This window comes from Bubalus kerabau, chromosome 8 (genome assembly GCF_029407905.1).
Source record: "Bubalus kerabau isolate K-KA32 ecotype Philippines breed swamp buffalo chromosome 8, PCC_UOA_SB_1v2, whole genome shotgun sequence".
In the NCBI taxonomy this organism is placed as follows: Eukaryota; Metazoa; Chordata; class Mammalia; order Artiodactyla; family Bovidae; genus Bubalus; species Bubalus kerabau.
In genome coordinates, this window is record NC_073631.1 from 33100993 (window position 1) to 33118073 (window position 17081).

Genomic DNA, 17081 nt, shown 5'->3' on the forward strand with positions numbered 1-17081 from the left:
CTGCTAAGTTACTCCCCTCTCAACCATGTAGTCCATCTCTATACACTTAAACTTGGCCAGCCTGCTTCTTGGAAGTGGGGTGACAAGAAATGTCCTAGTCCTTGATTCTGACCGCAAACTTTGTGTAAGTGAAATGGGAGCTAGGAGGATAAAGGTGTTCATCTTGGTCAGTTAGTTCTGTGAGAGACTTTTCCTATCTGTTCATAAGCAAGAATTGTTTGAACTAAACCTAATGTGAATATTGCAAACATTTCATGAACCTTGTTGCCTTATGCCTTAAATTAGGGATTGTGGAACAACATCATTTATTATCTTCAGATAATGACAGATAACACCATATGACATTTTAAAAACCTTTTCCTTTTGATTACTCAAATTTTATTAGTCCTTCAAATTAGCTGTCATTAAGTATACAACTTCTGTATACCAGTGCTTTATATACATTTTCATTTAGATTTTCCCTAACAATATAGAGATCATCACCTCCATTTTACAGATGAAGGAATTAGGACTCAAAGAAGTTAAGTAATTTGCCCAAGGTTACCCAGCTATGAAAACAGAGGCTAGCTAGGAACCCATGTGAATCTAATTTCACTTCTCTCTTTCTACTCCCTCCATGTTGTACCATACATAACAGAATGACCATTTTTAAAATTAGAAAAATTATTCATTATTTAAAAACAAATTCAAATCTCACATTTATCTGATATCAACTGACTCCCTTGCCATGTATTTATGACACAGCTAATGAAGTCTAAGTTTTAGAGGATTTCTTATTTATAAAATGTGCCTTCCAAAGGCACTCTGATTTTTATTCATAATTTTGTATTCTTTTTTCTTAAAAGGAGCTCCCCAAATTTGAAAACTTTAGGCTTTGCAAAATCTAGATCTGCTTCTGTTGCTGTCAGGTATGTAAACCCTTTTTTCCAATGTTCCCAATGAGGAGTAGTTCAGCCTGTGCTTGAACATCTCCACTTAAGAAGAGCTCACCACCCCACAGGGAGTTTGTTTCATGTCAGACAGTTCTAATTCTTCAGAAGTTCTTTTTAGACTGTGCCAAAATCTACCTCCTAACAACATGCCCTTATTGATTATAGTTCAGCCCTCTGAAACCGCATAAAGTAAACCTAATCCCTCTTCCTCTAACAGGTCTGAAAGTATTTGAAGGCTGTTACAGGACCTTTTCCCAAATCATCACAATGCTTATGACCATTCCTCAGCTCTTCCATCCTGGATCACCTTCTCCTCTAGTTGTGGATATCCTTCTTAAATAGTATTCCATGTTTGACTTGACTGACAGAGAGCAAAACAACTCATTTGCTCTATTTATTTGTTGAGGACTCTGCATTTATTTATCATTGTGGGAAATGATTGTTGCTATTATATTTAACTCACTGTTGCAGCTTGCCCAATCATGTTGTGCTCATATTTTTCCTGCCCCAGACTTCAGTGTCCTGAGAGATGCTCTCTACTCTTCATGTGATGATGCCATGCACATCCAATGATCTATTAGGAGGTGGATTTGTCAAGACTTAGCAAGAAGGCTTCCTACACACTGCAGACAAGTGCCATAGGAAGACAGCTCATCTGCAGCTATCCTTACATATAACACACCACCATGTCTACACCCCCTGGTGGGCATTACTCCCTCCATGATCACACTCTTAATCTAAGTTTTCTCAAGACACTTAAAACATTTGGGGAAAAAAAAAAAAAATCTTCATGGGAAGAGCTCATTGAACAGGATAATTATTATGTTTTTTCTTTGTTTCATCGCATTTGCTATTTATGCTCTTTTCTACATGAATGTCCTCTCAATCCTTTTGCTTTGTCTTTGTTTTCCCTAGTATTCCCTTTGTCGTGTCTAAAAGCTCATCATTGAAACATGTAAAATATCATGTATGAAACGAGTTGCCAGTCCAGGTTCGATGCACGATACTGGATGCTTGGGGCTGGTGCACAGGGACGAACGACCCAGAGGGATGGAATGGGGAGGGAGGAGGGAGGGGGGTTCGGGATGGGGAATACATGTATACCTGTGGCGGATTCATTTTGATATTTGGCAAAACTAATACAGTTATGTAAAGTTTAAAAATAAAATAAAATTCAAATACAAAAAAAAAAAAAAAAAAAAAAGCTCATCATGTTCTCCAGCAACGTAGAGATAGAGAAGCATCCCAAAGCTCATGCCTCTGCTATGCTAAAGGAGTGTATCCCCTTTGGAAAGAAGACAGACAGTGTTTTCCCTGCAGGTTTCAGCCTTGTTACTCTCTCTGCCCTGCCTCTCCCCATACTCATCTTCCACATTGCCTTGTATCTACCAAAGAGATCCTCACATCTCCATTATGTCCTTTCCCTGTGTTGGGCAAACTCTTCATTCAGTCCCGTAGGTAGTGTGGTGGGGGAGGTGCACGCATACTCATACACTCAGTCACTTCAGTTCAGTCACTCAGTCGTGTCCAACTGTTTGTGACTCCATGGACTATAGCCTGCCAGGCTCCTCTGCTCATGGGGATGCTCCAGGCAAGAATACTGAAGTGGATTATCATGCTCTCCTCCAGGGGATCTTCCTAACCCAGGGATCTAACCCAGGTCTCCTGCATTGCAAGTAGATTCTTCACCATCTGAGCCAACAGGGAAGACCAAGAATACTGGAGTGGGTAGCCTATCCCTTCTCTAGGGGAACTTCCCGACCCAGGAATCGAACAGGGGTCTCTGGCATTGCAAGTGGATTCTTTACCAGCTGAGATACCAGGGGTGCTATAGTTTCATACCAGAGAATGTTCTAGTTTCACTATATTACATGTAGCCGTCCATTTTTCCCAATGCCACTTACTGAAGCAAATGTCTTTACTCCATTGTATATTCTTGTCTCCATTGTTGTAGATTAATTGACCATAAGTGCATGGGTTTATTTCTAGGCTTCCTATCCTGTTCCACTGACCTATGTGTCTGTTTTTGTGCCAGTTTCATAGTGTTTTGATGACGGTAAATTTGTATTATAGTATAGAATAGTCTGAAATCAGGGAATGTAATTCCTCCATTTCTGTTCTTCTTTCTCAAAATTGCTGTGGCTATTGCTGTCTCCTTTGTTTCCATACAAATTTTTAAGTTTTTTGTTTCAGTTCTATAAAAAATGCCCTTGGTATTTTGATAGGGATTACATTGAATCTGTAGATTGCCGTGGACAGTATGGCCATTTTAACAATATTTATTCTCCCAACCCAAGAACTTGGTTTATACTGTATCTCTAAACTTTGAATTCACTGTTAGATAAACTGGCCGTTTGTTCCCCTGAGCCCTGTTTGGCTAGTAGACTCAGGATTTGGTGTTACCACAAAAGAGAGTAGCTTTAGCAGATAATTGCTTCAATATTAGAAAGAAGGAAACTAAATCTAAAAACTAAAATCTTTGGCACTGACAGAAATTCTTAGATATTTGGTTTTGAGTTGATTCATTTAGTTATCTTAAGGTTGTTAGCATGATTGTTTTAAACGTCCAAGGGACCCTTATTGACATTTTGGAACAACGAATGTACAGATTTTTGGAATTTCAGTTAACATTCAGTTAATTAAACTCACAATTTTTTTTCATCAAGCCTTCAAATCCATTTTTCAGATCTCCATGGTCAGTTTTTAATTCTCAAATTATTTGAATATAATAAGAAAATTAATTTTACTTGATCTTTACTCCTTGGAAGAAAAGTTATGACCAACCTAGATAGCATATTCAAAGCAGAGACATTACTTTGCCAACAAAGGTCTATCTAGTCAAGGCTGTGGTTTTTCCTGTGGTCATGTATGGATGTGAGAGTTGGACTGTGAAGAAGGCTGAGTGCCAAAGAATTGATGCTTTTGAACTGTGGTGTTGGAGAAAACTCTTGAGAGCCCCTTGGACTGCAAGGAGATCCAACCAGTCCATTCTGAAGAAGATCAGCCCTGGGATTTCTTTGAAAGGAATGATGCTGAAGCTGAAACTCCAGTACTTTGGCCACCTCATGCGAAGAGTTGACTCACTGGAAAAGACTGATGCTGAGAGGGATTGGGGGCAGGAGGAGAAGGGACAACAGAGGATGGGATGGCTGGATGGCATCACTGACTTGATGGACACGAGTTTGAGTAAACTCTGGGAGTCGGTGATGGACAGGGAGGCCTGGCGTGCTGTGATTCATGGGGTCGCAAAGAGTCAGACATGACTGAGCGACTGATCTGATCTGATCTGATCTGATTTCAATATGAGCCCATTCATCTTTCCTAAAAATTACTTATTCTCCCCTAAGAGGTCTACGTTCCCTCTCTCCTTTCCCTGCTAAGATGACATTTAAGTTTGAATTTTTAGACACTTTGAGTAAGTATTCATTTTGCTGTTGGGTATCTCACATGTGTTTCTTGACTTCCTACTTTTGCATTCCAGTCCCCTATAATGAAAAGGACATCTTTTTTGGGTGTTAGTTCTAAAAGGTCTTGTAAGTCTTCATAGAACCATTCAGCTTCTTCAGCATTACTGGTTGGGGCATAGACTTGGATTACTGTGATATTGAATGGTTTGCCTTGGAAATGAACAGAGATCATTCTGTCGTTTTTGAGATTGCATCCAAGTACTGCATTTTGGACTCTTTTTTTGACCATGATGGCTACTCCATTTCTTCTGGAAAAAGCAAGAGAGTTCCAGAAAAACATCTATTTCTGCTTTATTGACTATGCCAAAGCCTTTGACTGTGTGGATCACAATAAACTGTGGAAAATTCTGAAAGAGATGGGAATACCAGACCACCTGACCTGCCTCTTGAGAAATTTGTATGCAGGTCAGGAAGCAAGTTAGAACTGGACATGGAACAACAGACTGGTTCCAAATAGGAAAAGGAGTACATCAAGGCTGAATATTGTCACCCTGTTTATTTAACTTATATGCAGAGTACATCATGAGAAACGCTGGGCTGGAAGAAGCACAAGCTGGAATCAAGATTGCTGGGAGAAATATCAATAACCTCAGATATGCAGATGACACCACCCTTATGGCAGAAAGTGAAGAGGAACTAAAAAGCCTCTTGATGAAAGTGAAAGTGGAGAGTGAAAAAGTTGGCTTAAAGCTCAACATTCAGAAAACGAAGATCATGGCATCCGGTCCCATCACTTCATGGGAAATAGATGGGGAAACAGTGGAAACAGTGTCAGACTTTATTTTTTGGGGCTCCAAAATCACTGCAGATGGTGACTGCAGCCATGAAATGAAAAGACGCTTACTCCTTGGAAGGAAAGTTATGACCAACTTAGATAGCATATTCAAAAGCAGAGACTACTTTGCTAACAAAGGTCTGTCTGGTCAAGGCTATGGTTTTTCCTGTGGTCATGTATGGATGTGAGAGTTGGACTGTGAAGAAGGCTGAGTGCCGAAGAATTGATGCTTTTGAACTGTGGTGTTGGAGAAAACTCTTGAGAGTCCCTTGGACTGCAAGGAGATCCAACCAGTCCATTCTGAAGGAGATCAGCCCTGGGATTTCTTTGGAAGGAATGATGCTAAAGCTGAAACTCCAGTACTTTGGCCACCTCATGCGAAGACTTGACTCATTGGAAAAGACTTGGATGCTGGGAGGGATTGGGGGCAGGAGGAGAAGGGGACGACAGAGGATGAGATGGCTGGATGGCATCACTGACTCGATGGACGGTGAGTCTGAGTGAACTCCAGGAGTTAGTGATGGACAGGGAGGCCTGGCGTGCTGGGATTCATGGGGTTGCAAAGAGTCGGACACGACTGAGTGACTGAACTGAACTGAACTGATCTCACATGTGTACTTGAGGCATACATGTTAATAACACTGTTTTTCTCTTGTTAATATTTTACTTGGGGCGGGGATTGTGTCTCAGCTACGAAAACAAGGGTGGGGGAAAATGATTTTTCTTCCCCTACACGATGTTTCATGAATTACCATTACCACTTATCTAATTAGGCACAGAATATTTAGGACACTTTTTAGATCTATACTGAATGGATAAACAATTATTTAACTCATATTTAAAGCCAGTGACATTGCCCCTCTGAGGCAGGTTTTGCAAGGTAAGAAAAACTACCAGGAATGCCCTAATTCATAAGATTACAAAATGTCTTCCTTCATTCATCACAGTGAATTGGGGGAAAAGACTGAAGGATAGACGGTGTATCTGTAAATGCGAGAAGCACTTTTGAGCTTTCTAAATTGTATATGGTGGGGGAAAGGCGGGTGATTTAAGGATCTTAGGCTCATTTTTAGGAAGGGGTAGACAATACTATTTAATTCTTTACTCGAATTCTTTGTCTTGTTGCACTGCTGGCTTTGTCATCAGCCAGTTTTGCAATAACTTGAACAAGCAAAGGAAATGCCAGTCAAGTGAAGCACCTGGGACCCCCTCACTCTTGTGACACGTCAGGCCTCAGGCAGGAGACAAAATTGCTCTAGGCTGTGTGTGAAGCCCAGGTAAAGAGGGAGTGGGTGGCTGTAAGTCTAGGTATGTAAGGGCGCCTAGTCCCAAGGCCAGTGTTTATATTAGCGATTCACTTCCACCTTTGGTACATTTAATCAGGCATTATTCTAATGCATGGCATCATCCTGACTTCAGGACTTTGGAGGAAAGCTGGGTCAGGAGGCTGTTCAAGTTAATTTAACAAGATGCTTTGTGCAGCCAGATACGAATTTCACCTGCCCAGAAGCTTATGCAGAACCGTGACCAGGGCTGACCCAATGAGCTGCGCTTTTCTTCCACTCGAGAATCTTTTGAGACGCACAGAGTGAGAAGTCCGACAACCACGCGGACTATTCGGCAAGACGCAACGCAACCTTAAAGGGAGGGTCATTGCTTTGCTCCAGCAACCAGCCAAAGACAACAAAATGGAAGATCTTTCTCCGAGGGAAAGCAGGCCTCGGATCTGACTCCCGGGGCCTGAGTTAGGGAGGTGACCAAAGAAAAGAAAGGCGAAGGCGCAGCTCCAAGAAGCCGGGTTCATTCAAACCCGGAGGACAGCAAACCCCGCCTCCCCACGCCGCCGCCCGCTCAATCGCCGAGCGCTCCGGGTGTGAGCTCGCCCCGCGGGGAGCGGCTTGAAGCCGAGGAGGCGGTGGCAGAGGTGGTTTGGGCAGCCCTGCGCGGCGGATAGGCCCAGGGAAACAACACCCCTTCCCCCTCCCCCTCGCTCAGTTCAACTCCCACTCGGCCCCGGCCACGCCCTGCTGCCACCGCCCCCTCGGGCAGCTTTCCGCTCCGCGGCCCGGCCTCAGTCGGGGGCGGGAAGGAAGGCGGTGTCTTGGAGGGGGCCGTCGCGGCCACCGGAAACTACAAGGGCCGACAGCCTTTGCGGTAGTGCCCCGCCCCACTTCTCCCACCACTCAGCGCGCGTCACCCAGGCGCTCAACCAATGGGGCCCGAGCCAGGGAAAAAGGGCGCCCGGGTCCGGATGCGCCTCAGGAAAGCCATGCTCCCTGCGCGGGGGCAGCGGGCAGTTCACCGGTTGTGCCTAGACTTCGGTGGCTCGCGCGCCCCACTGTCCGCTCTTCTCGCCTTTCTTGAATGAGAGGCTTACTTTTTTTCTTTAGTGACAATTCCGAAGGATGCTGGAGCCGGTTTTTGAGGGGAGGGCGCTGGGAAATGAGTAGGGGGCGGGATATCCTGAGACAACAAGTTTGGCTGTATGAAAGGCCTACCGGCAGTGCGCCTGAGCTAGAACGCCGAGAGAACAAGCACCAGAAGAGCCACGGGAGGAAAAGAAAAGCTGCTGAAAGAATATCCCCCAGAAAGGGGGTGGAGAGAAGGCGGCCCCAACGCCCCGGCCCCCGGCAGGTCGGCGGCCAATCCGCTGGGGGAAGGGGTGGAGAGTCGGCGGCTCTGGCAGAGAGAGGCCGAGGGGGGTGGGGAGTCGGCCCTGCTTGCGCCGCCCTGGCCCCGCCCCCGGCCCGCACCGCCGCCCGCGCCGCGCGCCGCCGCTGTCAATCAAGGGCGAGTCAGCAGGGCTCGGGCGGAGAGAGGAGCTGCTACGCCACAGCCCAGCGGCGGCCATTCGCGGAAAAAGAGGCAGAGCCTGTGCCAGCTACAGCCTCCTCCGAGCCACCGCGGGCGGGCGGGACCGGCCTCTCCTCCCGCCTCGCCCCCACCCCCACCCACCTCTATCCCAGTGTCTCCGTCTGAGGGTTTGTCCTGTTAATGCGGGATGAGCGGTACGTATTCTCCACCCCCCTCGGTCTCCTTCACCACCTCCCTCCCTCCCTCCCTCCCCAGACCCTGCTCGGTTCTCCCCCCTCCCCCGGGGCCGCTGAGATGCTTTAAGGGGAGGAGGAGAGGGAGGGAGGGAATCAAGGGGAGGGAAGGAGGGTTGTGTTTTGTCTTAATGTCTGATAGAGAACAACCTTCTGGGTGTTGCTCTGGAGCCGATGGGTCGGGTTTCAAACCACGTTTTGTGATATCCCCCACCTCCCTTCCCTCCTTCTCCCCCACCCCCTGCCGGTGTGCGTGGATCGCGGGTTTATGGAGATTAATGTTCGGGGGGAGGGGGAGGAGAGGGGAAGGGGAAGAAGAATAATAATAATCCTAATAACCTGTTGTCGTGTACGGGGGCGGGGGGGTTTGTTGCAGATCAGAAGAAGGAGGAGGAGGAGGAGGCGGCACAGGCAGCGGCGATGGCTACAGAAGGAGGGAAAACCTCTGAGCCAGAGAATAACAATAAAAAACCCAAAACCTCAGGCTCCCAGGTAAAGGCAAACATTAAAAAAAAAAAAAAAAAAAGCATCACGAAACGTAAGGGGAAAGAGGGAGTTACGCCCTTTAAATGCCCAGAAGTGAAGAACAGAACAAAAATGTTTATCCACTCAAAGCGTCTTTCTGAGAGTAAGGAAGTTAAATTGTAAATTCATACGGATTTCACGTTTGGGATATCGTGGTTAAAATTCCACCAGGAACTCAGACTATAAGAGAAAGGTGTGTGTTTTCCCAAGGGCGTTTTGAGTTTAGTAAAATAACACTTCAAGAAAGTTTGTTAGAAATTTCTTGTTATTTATAGTTTATATTGTGGGACCTGCTTCCTTATTCCTCTATCTTATTGCTTTTGTTAATATTTAGATTTCTTCCTTTTCCTGAGTAAGTTCTGAAATGTAGAGCTGTCAAAATAAATAAATAAATAAACCCCTCCCAACTACTGGCCTTCACTAAATCCTCCCACTTTTTTTTTCCCCTCTCCCTTTTACTATCCCATTTTGGGTAGGACTCTCAGCCCTCTCCTCTGGCTTTACTGGCAGCTACTTGCAGCAAAATAGGGACTCCTGGTGAAAATCAAGCAACTGGACAGCAACAAATTATTATAGATCCAAGCCAAGGATTGGTGCAACTTCAAAATCAACCACAACAGCTAGAACTGGTAACAACACAACTTGCTGGGAATGCTTGGCAACTTGTTGCCTCCACTCCTCCTGCTTCAAAAGAAAATAACATTTCTCAACCAGCTTCTAGTTCATCTAGTTCTTCCACCAGTAATAATGGGAGTGCATCTCCCACAAAAACTAAATCAGGTAATTCTTCTTCCCCTGGTCAGTTTCAAGTCATACAAGTACAAAATCCAAGTGGTAGTGTACAATACCAAGTGATTCCACAACTTCAAACAGTGGAAGGTCAGCAAATTCAAATCAATCCAACTAGTAGTTCATCTCTACAGGATTTGCAGGGTCAAATTCAGCTTATTTCTGCAGGTAATAATCAAGCTATACTCACAGCTGCTAACAGGACAGCTTCTGGGAATATTCTTGCTCAAAACCTGGCAAATCAGACAGTTCCAGTCCAAATTAGACCTGGTGTTTCAATACCATTGCAGTTACAGACCCTTCCTGGTACTCAGGCTCAAGTTGTAACAACCCTACCAATTAACATTGGAGGAGTGACTTTAGCTTTGCCAGTGATAAACAGTGTGGCTGCTGGAGGAGGAACTGCACAGGTTGGCCAGCCTGCTACTACTACTGAGAGTGGGACTTCCAATGGGAGTCAGTTAGCTTCCACACCTACCACCACCACCACTGCTTCTGCCAGTATGCCGGAATCTCCCTCCTCGTCCACTACCTGTACAACCACTGCATCAACATCTCTGACCAGCAGTGACACGTTAGTGAGCTCAGCAGATACGGGCCAGTATGCAAGCACATCAGCCAGTAGTTCTGAACGCACCATTGAAGATTCTCAGACACCTGCTGCTACAGAGTCTGAAGCCCAGAGCTCCAGTCAGCTTCAGTCTAATGGAATACAGAATACACAGGATCAACCAAATTCTCTTCAGCAGGTGCAAATTGTAGGCCAGCCTATCTTGCAGCAGATCCAGATCCAGCAGCCTCAACAACAGATAATTCAAGCTATTCCACCCCAGTCTTTTCAACTCCAGTCAGGGCAGACGATTCAGACCATCCAGCAGCAGCCCTTGCAGAATGTTCAACTTCAAGCAGTAAATCCGACTCAGGTGCTTATCAGGGCTCCAACTTTAACACCTTCAGGGCAAATCAGCTGGCAAACTGTACAGGTTCAGAATATTCAGAGTCTTTCAAATTTGCAAGTTCAGAATGCTGGGTTATCCCAGCAATTAACCATCACCCCAGTGTCTTCAAGTGGTGGCACAACCCTTGCTCAGATTGCTCCTGTGGCTGTTGCTGGTGCCCCAATAACTTTGAATACTGCCCAGCTTGCATCAGTGCCTAACCTTCAGACAGTGAGTGTTGCCAACCTGGGTGCTGCGGGCGTTCAAGTACAAGGAGTTCCAGTTACAATCACCAGTGTGGCAGGTAAGTTACTATACAGTCTTTCTCTTTAAAGATCCTCTTACACTGTTTTTAGTAACAAGTTACTGCTTTCCTTTGCTGACTCTTAGATTTGATGTAAACCTGTAAGTAAGCAGATGATCATAAAGAAGCTAAAGTACACAGGAATATTAGACTCACTACCATAACTCCATATTCATCAATATGACCCATTTATGTTTATAGTATTTAGCGTTAGGTTTTATGCGTTAAGTTTTTTAAACTTTCTTTTCTGCAGAGCAGACTTTCGGATAAGAATCTTTTTTTTTTTTGTAATTTAGAGGTCAAATTTATGTATACTTGAGCTTTTCTGAAAGAACCCTAGTCAAAGTGATGTTTATGTCTTATTTAAGGGAAAGTTGATTTAAAGCTGAAATAATACAGTTACAGATCTGCTGCAGTTTGAATTCTGTTACTCACGCTTCTGCATCTTGTTGCCCGTGCTTGTGCATTTTATTATACAAAACTAGATGTTCATGCAGTTGAGAGATATTATTTTGAGTTGCAAATTGTTTCATTAACTTTTATGTCTACTTTTCTGCAAAAACCAAGATTTGCTCAGGACTTTTAAGTGAATAGTCCCCTATAAAATTACATTTAAGTAAAATCTACAGTGGTTAAATTATTTATAGGAGTTTTTAGTGTGAAATTGGTGGAAAGCAATTAAAACTATAGACAGTAAAATGTCACTAATTTGAATTTGTTGTAAGGTCGTTTTAGAACCAGTTATAAAGTAGTTATTTGTTACATATGTGAATAGACACTTTTGAAGTAGTTGGAAAACCAGTCTTAAGTGTTTCAATCTTTTGGGATCAGTCTTTTTCACGTAATGCCTTTTGTTTTCTAGTAATTAAACACTTTTCATTTGATTATGAAAACCTAGTTGTGGTTTTGGTGTCTGATACCTAAGACCTCTTTAGTTAAATTATTTCTATTTTGAGAATCAGAAATGAATAAACACCACTTTTGAATAACTTTTCTTGAAACAAGTTGCAGATAAATTATGCTAGGGCTCTTGTTTTACAGTCACTATCTAAAGTAGAATTATATATTTAAAATTTAGAAGTTGTCAGATAGAGCTCTCTGATTCAGGAGAATGGAGGTTACATGTTTTATTTAGATACCCTTTAACTCTAAGCCAGAGTTATCCAAGAGAATTTTCTGTGACGAGGGAAACGTTCTATATCTCTTCTATCCAGTATTTAGCCACTAGCCACATATGGCTATTGAGTATTTACATTATGACTAATGCAGTAGAAGAATTTTTAATTTTACTTGATTTTATTTAATTTTAATTTAAGTAGTAACACATGACTAGTGGCTTTTATATTGACAGAACAGTAACTAATCACAGAGTGTTTTGAGTGTGGTACGTTTCCCCCTAAAACTATTACAGCACAATTTCATGCCTGTTTCTATGGATTACAGTCCTCAGCTTTGTTTCTACTCTTTTTCTGAACGTTGACAATACGTTATTTCAGAAAAATGTTTGTTTTGGGTGGGTTGAATAACAGTTTGTATTGTCAAAGCAAAGGTTGTTTCAGTTATATTTCATCTTGCCTATTAAGCATATAGTTAGTGAATTATGCTTAATTAAGAGAATTGAATAATTTTTAGTTTTGGCTAGAAATGTTCAGTTTTTCTCTTCCCTCATTGATACCAATTAGGACCCAGAGTTTTTTCTTTGCCTCTTGTGAAGGTAAACCAGCATAACTGAGAGTAGGATCTTCTGACCGCCTCAGATTCACTTGCTGTGCTGTGCTTAGTCACTCAGTCGTGTCTACTCTTTGCAACCCCATGGTCTGTAGCCTGCCAGGTTCCTCTATCCATGGGGATTCTCCAGGCAAGAATACTGAATTGGGTTGCCATGCCCTCTTCCAGGGGAGCATTCCCAACCCAGGGATCAAACCCAGGTTTCCGGCATTGCAGGCACATTCTTTATCATCTGAGCCACCAGGGAAGCCCACTTGAATGGTACATTATTGTAAATGCAGAATCTGTTTTCTGGAACTGTAATTTTTAGGGAGTATGATCAAGGATTTCAAACAAACTTTCCAGGTGGTTGTAAATCTCATTAAAGTTTGAGAACCAGGGATCAAGTTGTCAGCTGTGAACTACTGATAAGGCAAAATATGGAGGAGATGGATTTCGAGCCTAGTTCATAAGTGGCTCAGAGAATAGATTTCTGTGGCAAGTACAATTCATAATTTTTATTCCACAAACATTGACTAGCTCTGTGTTGAGCACTCTTAGTAGGTGTGTTTAATCTTGCATTTTCTGGGATAATTTTTTTATTTAAAGAGTTTATATGATTTGAGGGACAGTTATGTGTATGAGAAAATTTGAGCTTTATGTAGTTGGATTTTTTTCTCCTAAAATCAAGTATCTTAAATTGTGTTAATTTTTAATAGTTATGATGTGTTGTTCTAAGAAGATAGCCATACTATAAAGACCAGAAATGTATGCTGATTTTAACAAGTCTGTGCAGTTAATCTGAGTCTTGTTTGCAGATTTTGCTTTACTTCCTAGCATAATAGGTGTTTGACAGACGTTTGCTGAATTAAGGTATAAATGGTGATAGAGAAGATAGCAATTTAGAATTGGGAGCGGCACCCTGGAGTGGTTTCATTTTTTATTTTTTGATAATTTTATTTATTTTTAACTCTGCTGCGTCTTCATTGTTGCAAGCAGGCCTCTCTGGTGGGGGTGGGAGGCTGCTCTCTAGTTAGAGTGCTCTGGCTTCTCATTGCGGTAGCTTCTCTCATTGTGGAGCATGGGCTCTGGGCTCGCAGACTTCAGTAGTGGAGGCCCCTGGGCTCTAGACTGCGGGTTCAGCAGTTGTGCCCAGGCTTAGTTGCTCTGTAGCACGTGGGATTCTCCCGGGCCAGGGATTGAACCCATGTCTCCTACATTGCAGGCGGATTCTTTACTGCTTAACCACCAGGGAAGCCCTGGAGTGGTTTTAATGAAGCTAAGGAATTGGCTGTTTTCATTCGTTTTGACTTTGAGCATTTAAGACATTAAGAGTGGTACACCAGGTACTTTCCCGTCTCTGGAAAGGGGAGAATGAGCGGCAAGAACCTGATATTTCCCGTCTATAAATGAGTCCTGAAAGTTCAGATTTTTACTTTGTGTTCTCATTTGCTTTTTAGTACTTTTTGATTATTTCACGCCCCTCCCCCCTCCAGTGGTATTGTTTAATTTATGGGAAATTTTTGTTCTTAATATTCATAACAGCTATTACCAGGACTTGAAAAAATGATTTAGCTTTGACAGAATGTATTGGCTAGCTCGAGACAAGGGGCTAAGAGTTCTCCACCATCCATCCTGATGTTCTTCAGAAAGTATAGGAAAGGTTCTAGATGATATGACAGAAAAATTAAAGAAAAAAAATTATTCAAGATAAATCAAATGAAACTAGTATTTGAAGCTGAGGAGCTTCATACTTGATTTTATGAAATAGCAATGTTAATGATATCCTACAGGAGCTTCTTTCCTTGATAATTATTCAGTTTGTGTTTCTGTGATTTGGTCTCAGCTTGAATCCTGAGTTCCAGGTTGAGCATCTAGCTAGTTAGAATTGTAGTAGGAACTAAATACTTGTGCTCCTACTATGAACTGTATTGTTTGTTTCCTTGTTAAGAGTTTGGAGTTTGAAGAAGATGAGAAATCTCTTAAAAAGGTTAAGAACAAATAAAATAACTAATCATGGGATTCTCAGGCTCAATGGTAAAGAATCCGCCTGCCAACACAGGAGACGTGGGTTCAGTCCTTGGGTTGGGAATATCACCTGGAGAAGGAAATGGCAACCCACACTAGTCTTCTTGCTGGGGGAATCCCATGAACATAGGAGTCTGGTAGGCTGCAGTCCATGGGATCGCAGAGTGGGACACAGCTTAGCAACTAAAACAACAGTAAGAACTAGTTATGCTGCGGGCTTAAGAATATCCTTTGTTTTAACCAAGTGAGGATAATGGATGATGTTTTCCTCAAAAAAGAACTACCTGCTTTTGCAGTGTGTTCTGGTAGCCAAAGTGTCCTGATAAAATGAACTTCAGGAGTTATTTCTCGAAGTAATTTAGAACATGTAGGGATCATTGATTTCATTAGTAATTAACTTGCACTGGCCAGCAATTTGATTTATTTTTGGCCCTGATCATATATGGTAATAGATCATGCTTTTGCTTGATAGATGGATATTTCTTTGTCAGTTTTAGTAGAAATTAAAATTTCTGTGCATATTCTCGCATAAAGGGAGTTCAGACAGGAAATGTTGCTGACACTTCAAGAACCCTCTTTCTTTATCTTCCTTTACTTCTTTGGAGATTTAAAATAAAAAACCTTGGGATTAACAGAACCAGAAATGGAAGAGTCAGTTTTGGTGAAAATAGAGGCCAAACAAAATAGTTGACATTTATATTTAATTCAAAAACCTAATTTAATCCAGTAGAATCAACTTCTTACACCAAACCTTTTTCCAGAGCTAGTAAAAGTAGAAAATTGACTAGACATTTAATACAAATATGGTTTTCCTCTGCCATATGATGTATTAGTTTGGATTTCCCTAGTAGGCATCTTAAATAATGTATACACATGTTATGCACATATATACACATATGTATATGTACATATATAAACATACATGTATCTATTTGTATGCATATGTCTCCTGTGTTTAGTTATTTCCTTTTTCAGAGAAGTCATGTTTATTCCTGTAATTTTCTTTTTGTAAAATCTTCTAATACTCTTTGTTATAGATTGGCATTCATTAAGAAACTTACATCTTGTGCCCTATACAAGTGATTTAGATTCTGAACTACCAAGTTGGTTTTACCCATTATAAGATGTATAGCATGACCTTTAAGATCTGTTGATGATGACATAACAATATCGTTGCCTATTTTTGTTTTTCATGGAAGATAAAAAAGTACTCGTGTAGAGCCACGTTAATTTTTAAAAAGGGCATCTTTGGGAGGGATTTCAAGATAATAAGAGTGAGGGAAAATAGAGTGTTAATCATCTGCTTTTCAGATCTAAATCAGGGAATACATAACAAGTAATACTTAAATATTGGAGCTGGCATAAAAGCAAGTTGAAGAGAAAGAAAGGAAGCTTGATTAAGCAAGAAGATGGGGAAAAGTTGTAGAAATAACACAGATTTGCAAATGATAAACTTTTAGCTTGAAATGGTCTTTAAGATTATTGCTCACCAGCTGCCCTTTCATTATTGCTGTTAAAGTCTATTTATAAAGGAATTTTGTGTTTTTACTGTTATAAGTGAAAGCAGAAACATGGGTCAGAGATTTTGCAGTGCTACGTTGCATACTTTTAGGGATGACGTAGTACGGATTGACAGTAAAAGGGGCAACCTGGCCTAATATCAGACCATATCCAGATGTCCATGTGGGCTCTCCTGTACTCTTCTGATCTAGGGATGAGTAAGATTGGATGCTCCTTATGCTTGTCATTTTGTTACCTAGTGAATGAGCAAGTTGTGGCAAAGGAAACCTGTTGCTAGTATAAGTATGTGTGGTGAGATAAAGCCATACTAAAGCTGTAGTTAACACAGGTAACCTAAAGATAACTGAGAATTCTTCCTCCTCCCGCATCCCCTAGCTGTATTTTAGAACAAAAGAGCCTGAAGTTTAGAAAGCTTAAGTGATTTTCTTGTATTTTGTGGCAAAGTGAGAACTAGAGCCTTGGCTTCTGCTTGAGTTGTTTTTCTCCTGTATTTCTGCCTTTGTTAATGGAATCTTCTGGTTGCTGCTGCTGCTAAGTCACTTCAGTCGTGTCTGACTCCGTGTGACCCCATAGACGGCAGCCCACCAGACTCCCCTGTTCCTGGGATTCTCCAGGCAAGAACACTGGAGTGGGTTGCCATTTCCTCCTCCAATGCATGAAAGTGAAAAGTGAAAGGGAAGTTGCTCAGTCGTGTCCGACTCTTAGCGACCCCATGGACTACAGCCTACCAGGCTCCTCCATCCATGGGATTTTCCAGGCAAGAGTACTGGAGTGGGGTGCCATTGCCTTCTCCGGAATCTTTTGCTTGGTAATGAGTGAATGCAGCTGAGGTTTAGGGACCATAAAGGGAGAGTATCCAGCTTGCCTTGTCTTCTTCTACATAGACTGTGTCTATTATCCCTGATATTCAGTGTTAATATATTGAATACAGCATTGGTGAAAAACACAATTCGCTGTCTCTTTGTTGTTGTTTTTAATGGTGAAACCTCAGTAGTAATTTTTTGTCCCTTCTTGGAAGAGCAATTTCAGAACTAAAGAGAATGCTATA

The 17081-nt window shown here is 42.2% G+C and overlaps 2 protein-coding genes across 8 annotated transcripts in view; both read left to right on the top strand.

Annotated features, from left to right (window-relative positions):
* Positions 1-1571, top strand: part of LOC129659005 (histone H3.3A-like) — a 247000-nt gene extending 245429 nt beyond the window's left edge. For 3 of the 4 annotated variants that reach the window (XR_008717721.1, XR_008717716.1, XR_008717727.1), the window contains 2 exons: positions 846-908; positions 1150-1507. The gene's annotated coding sequence lies outside the window, so the exon portion shown is untranslated. Of the gene's footprint in view, positions 1-845; positions 909-1149 lie in introns of all 4 variants that reach the window. The other variant, XR_008717718.1, reaches the window with a different exon arrangement.
* A 6388-nt stretch (positions 1572-7959) lies between these two features.
* Positions 7960-17081, top strand: part of SP4 (Sp4 transcription factor) — an 82577-nt gene continuing 73455 nt past the window's right edge. Inside the window, exons 1-3 of one of the 4 annotated variants that reach the window (XM_055589959.1) lie at positions 7960-8182; positions 8598-8713; positions 9223-10777. In XM_055589959.1, coding sequence (XP_055445934.1) covers positions 8176-8182; positions 8598-8713; positions 9223-10777 — 1678 coding nt within the window. In that variant the 5' untranslated portion in view covers positions 7960-8175. The remainder of the gene's footprint in view (positions 8183-8597; positions 8714-9222; positions 10778-17081) is intronic. The other 3 variants (XM_055589958.1, XM_055589960.1, XM_055589957.1) reach the window with 3 other exon arrangements.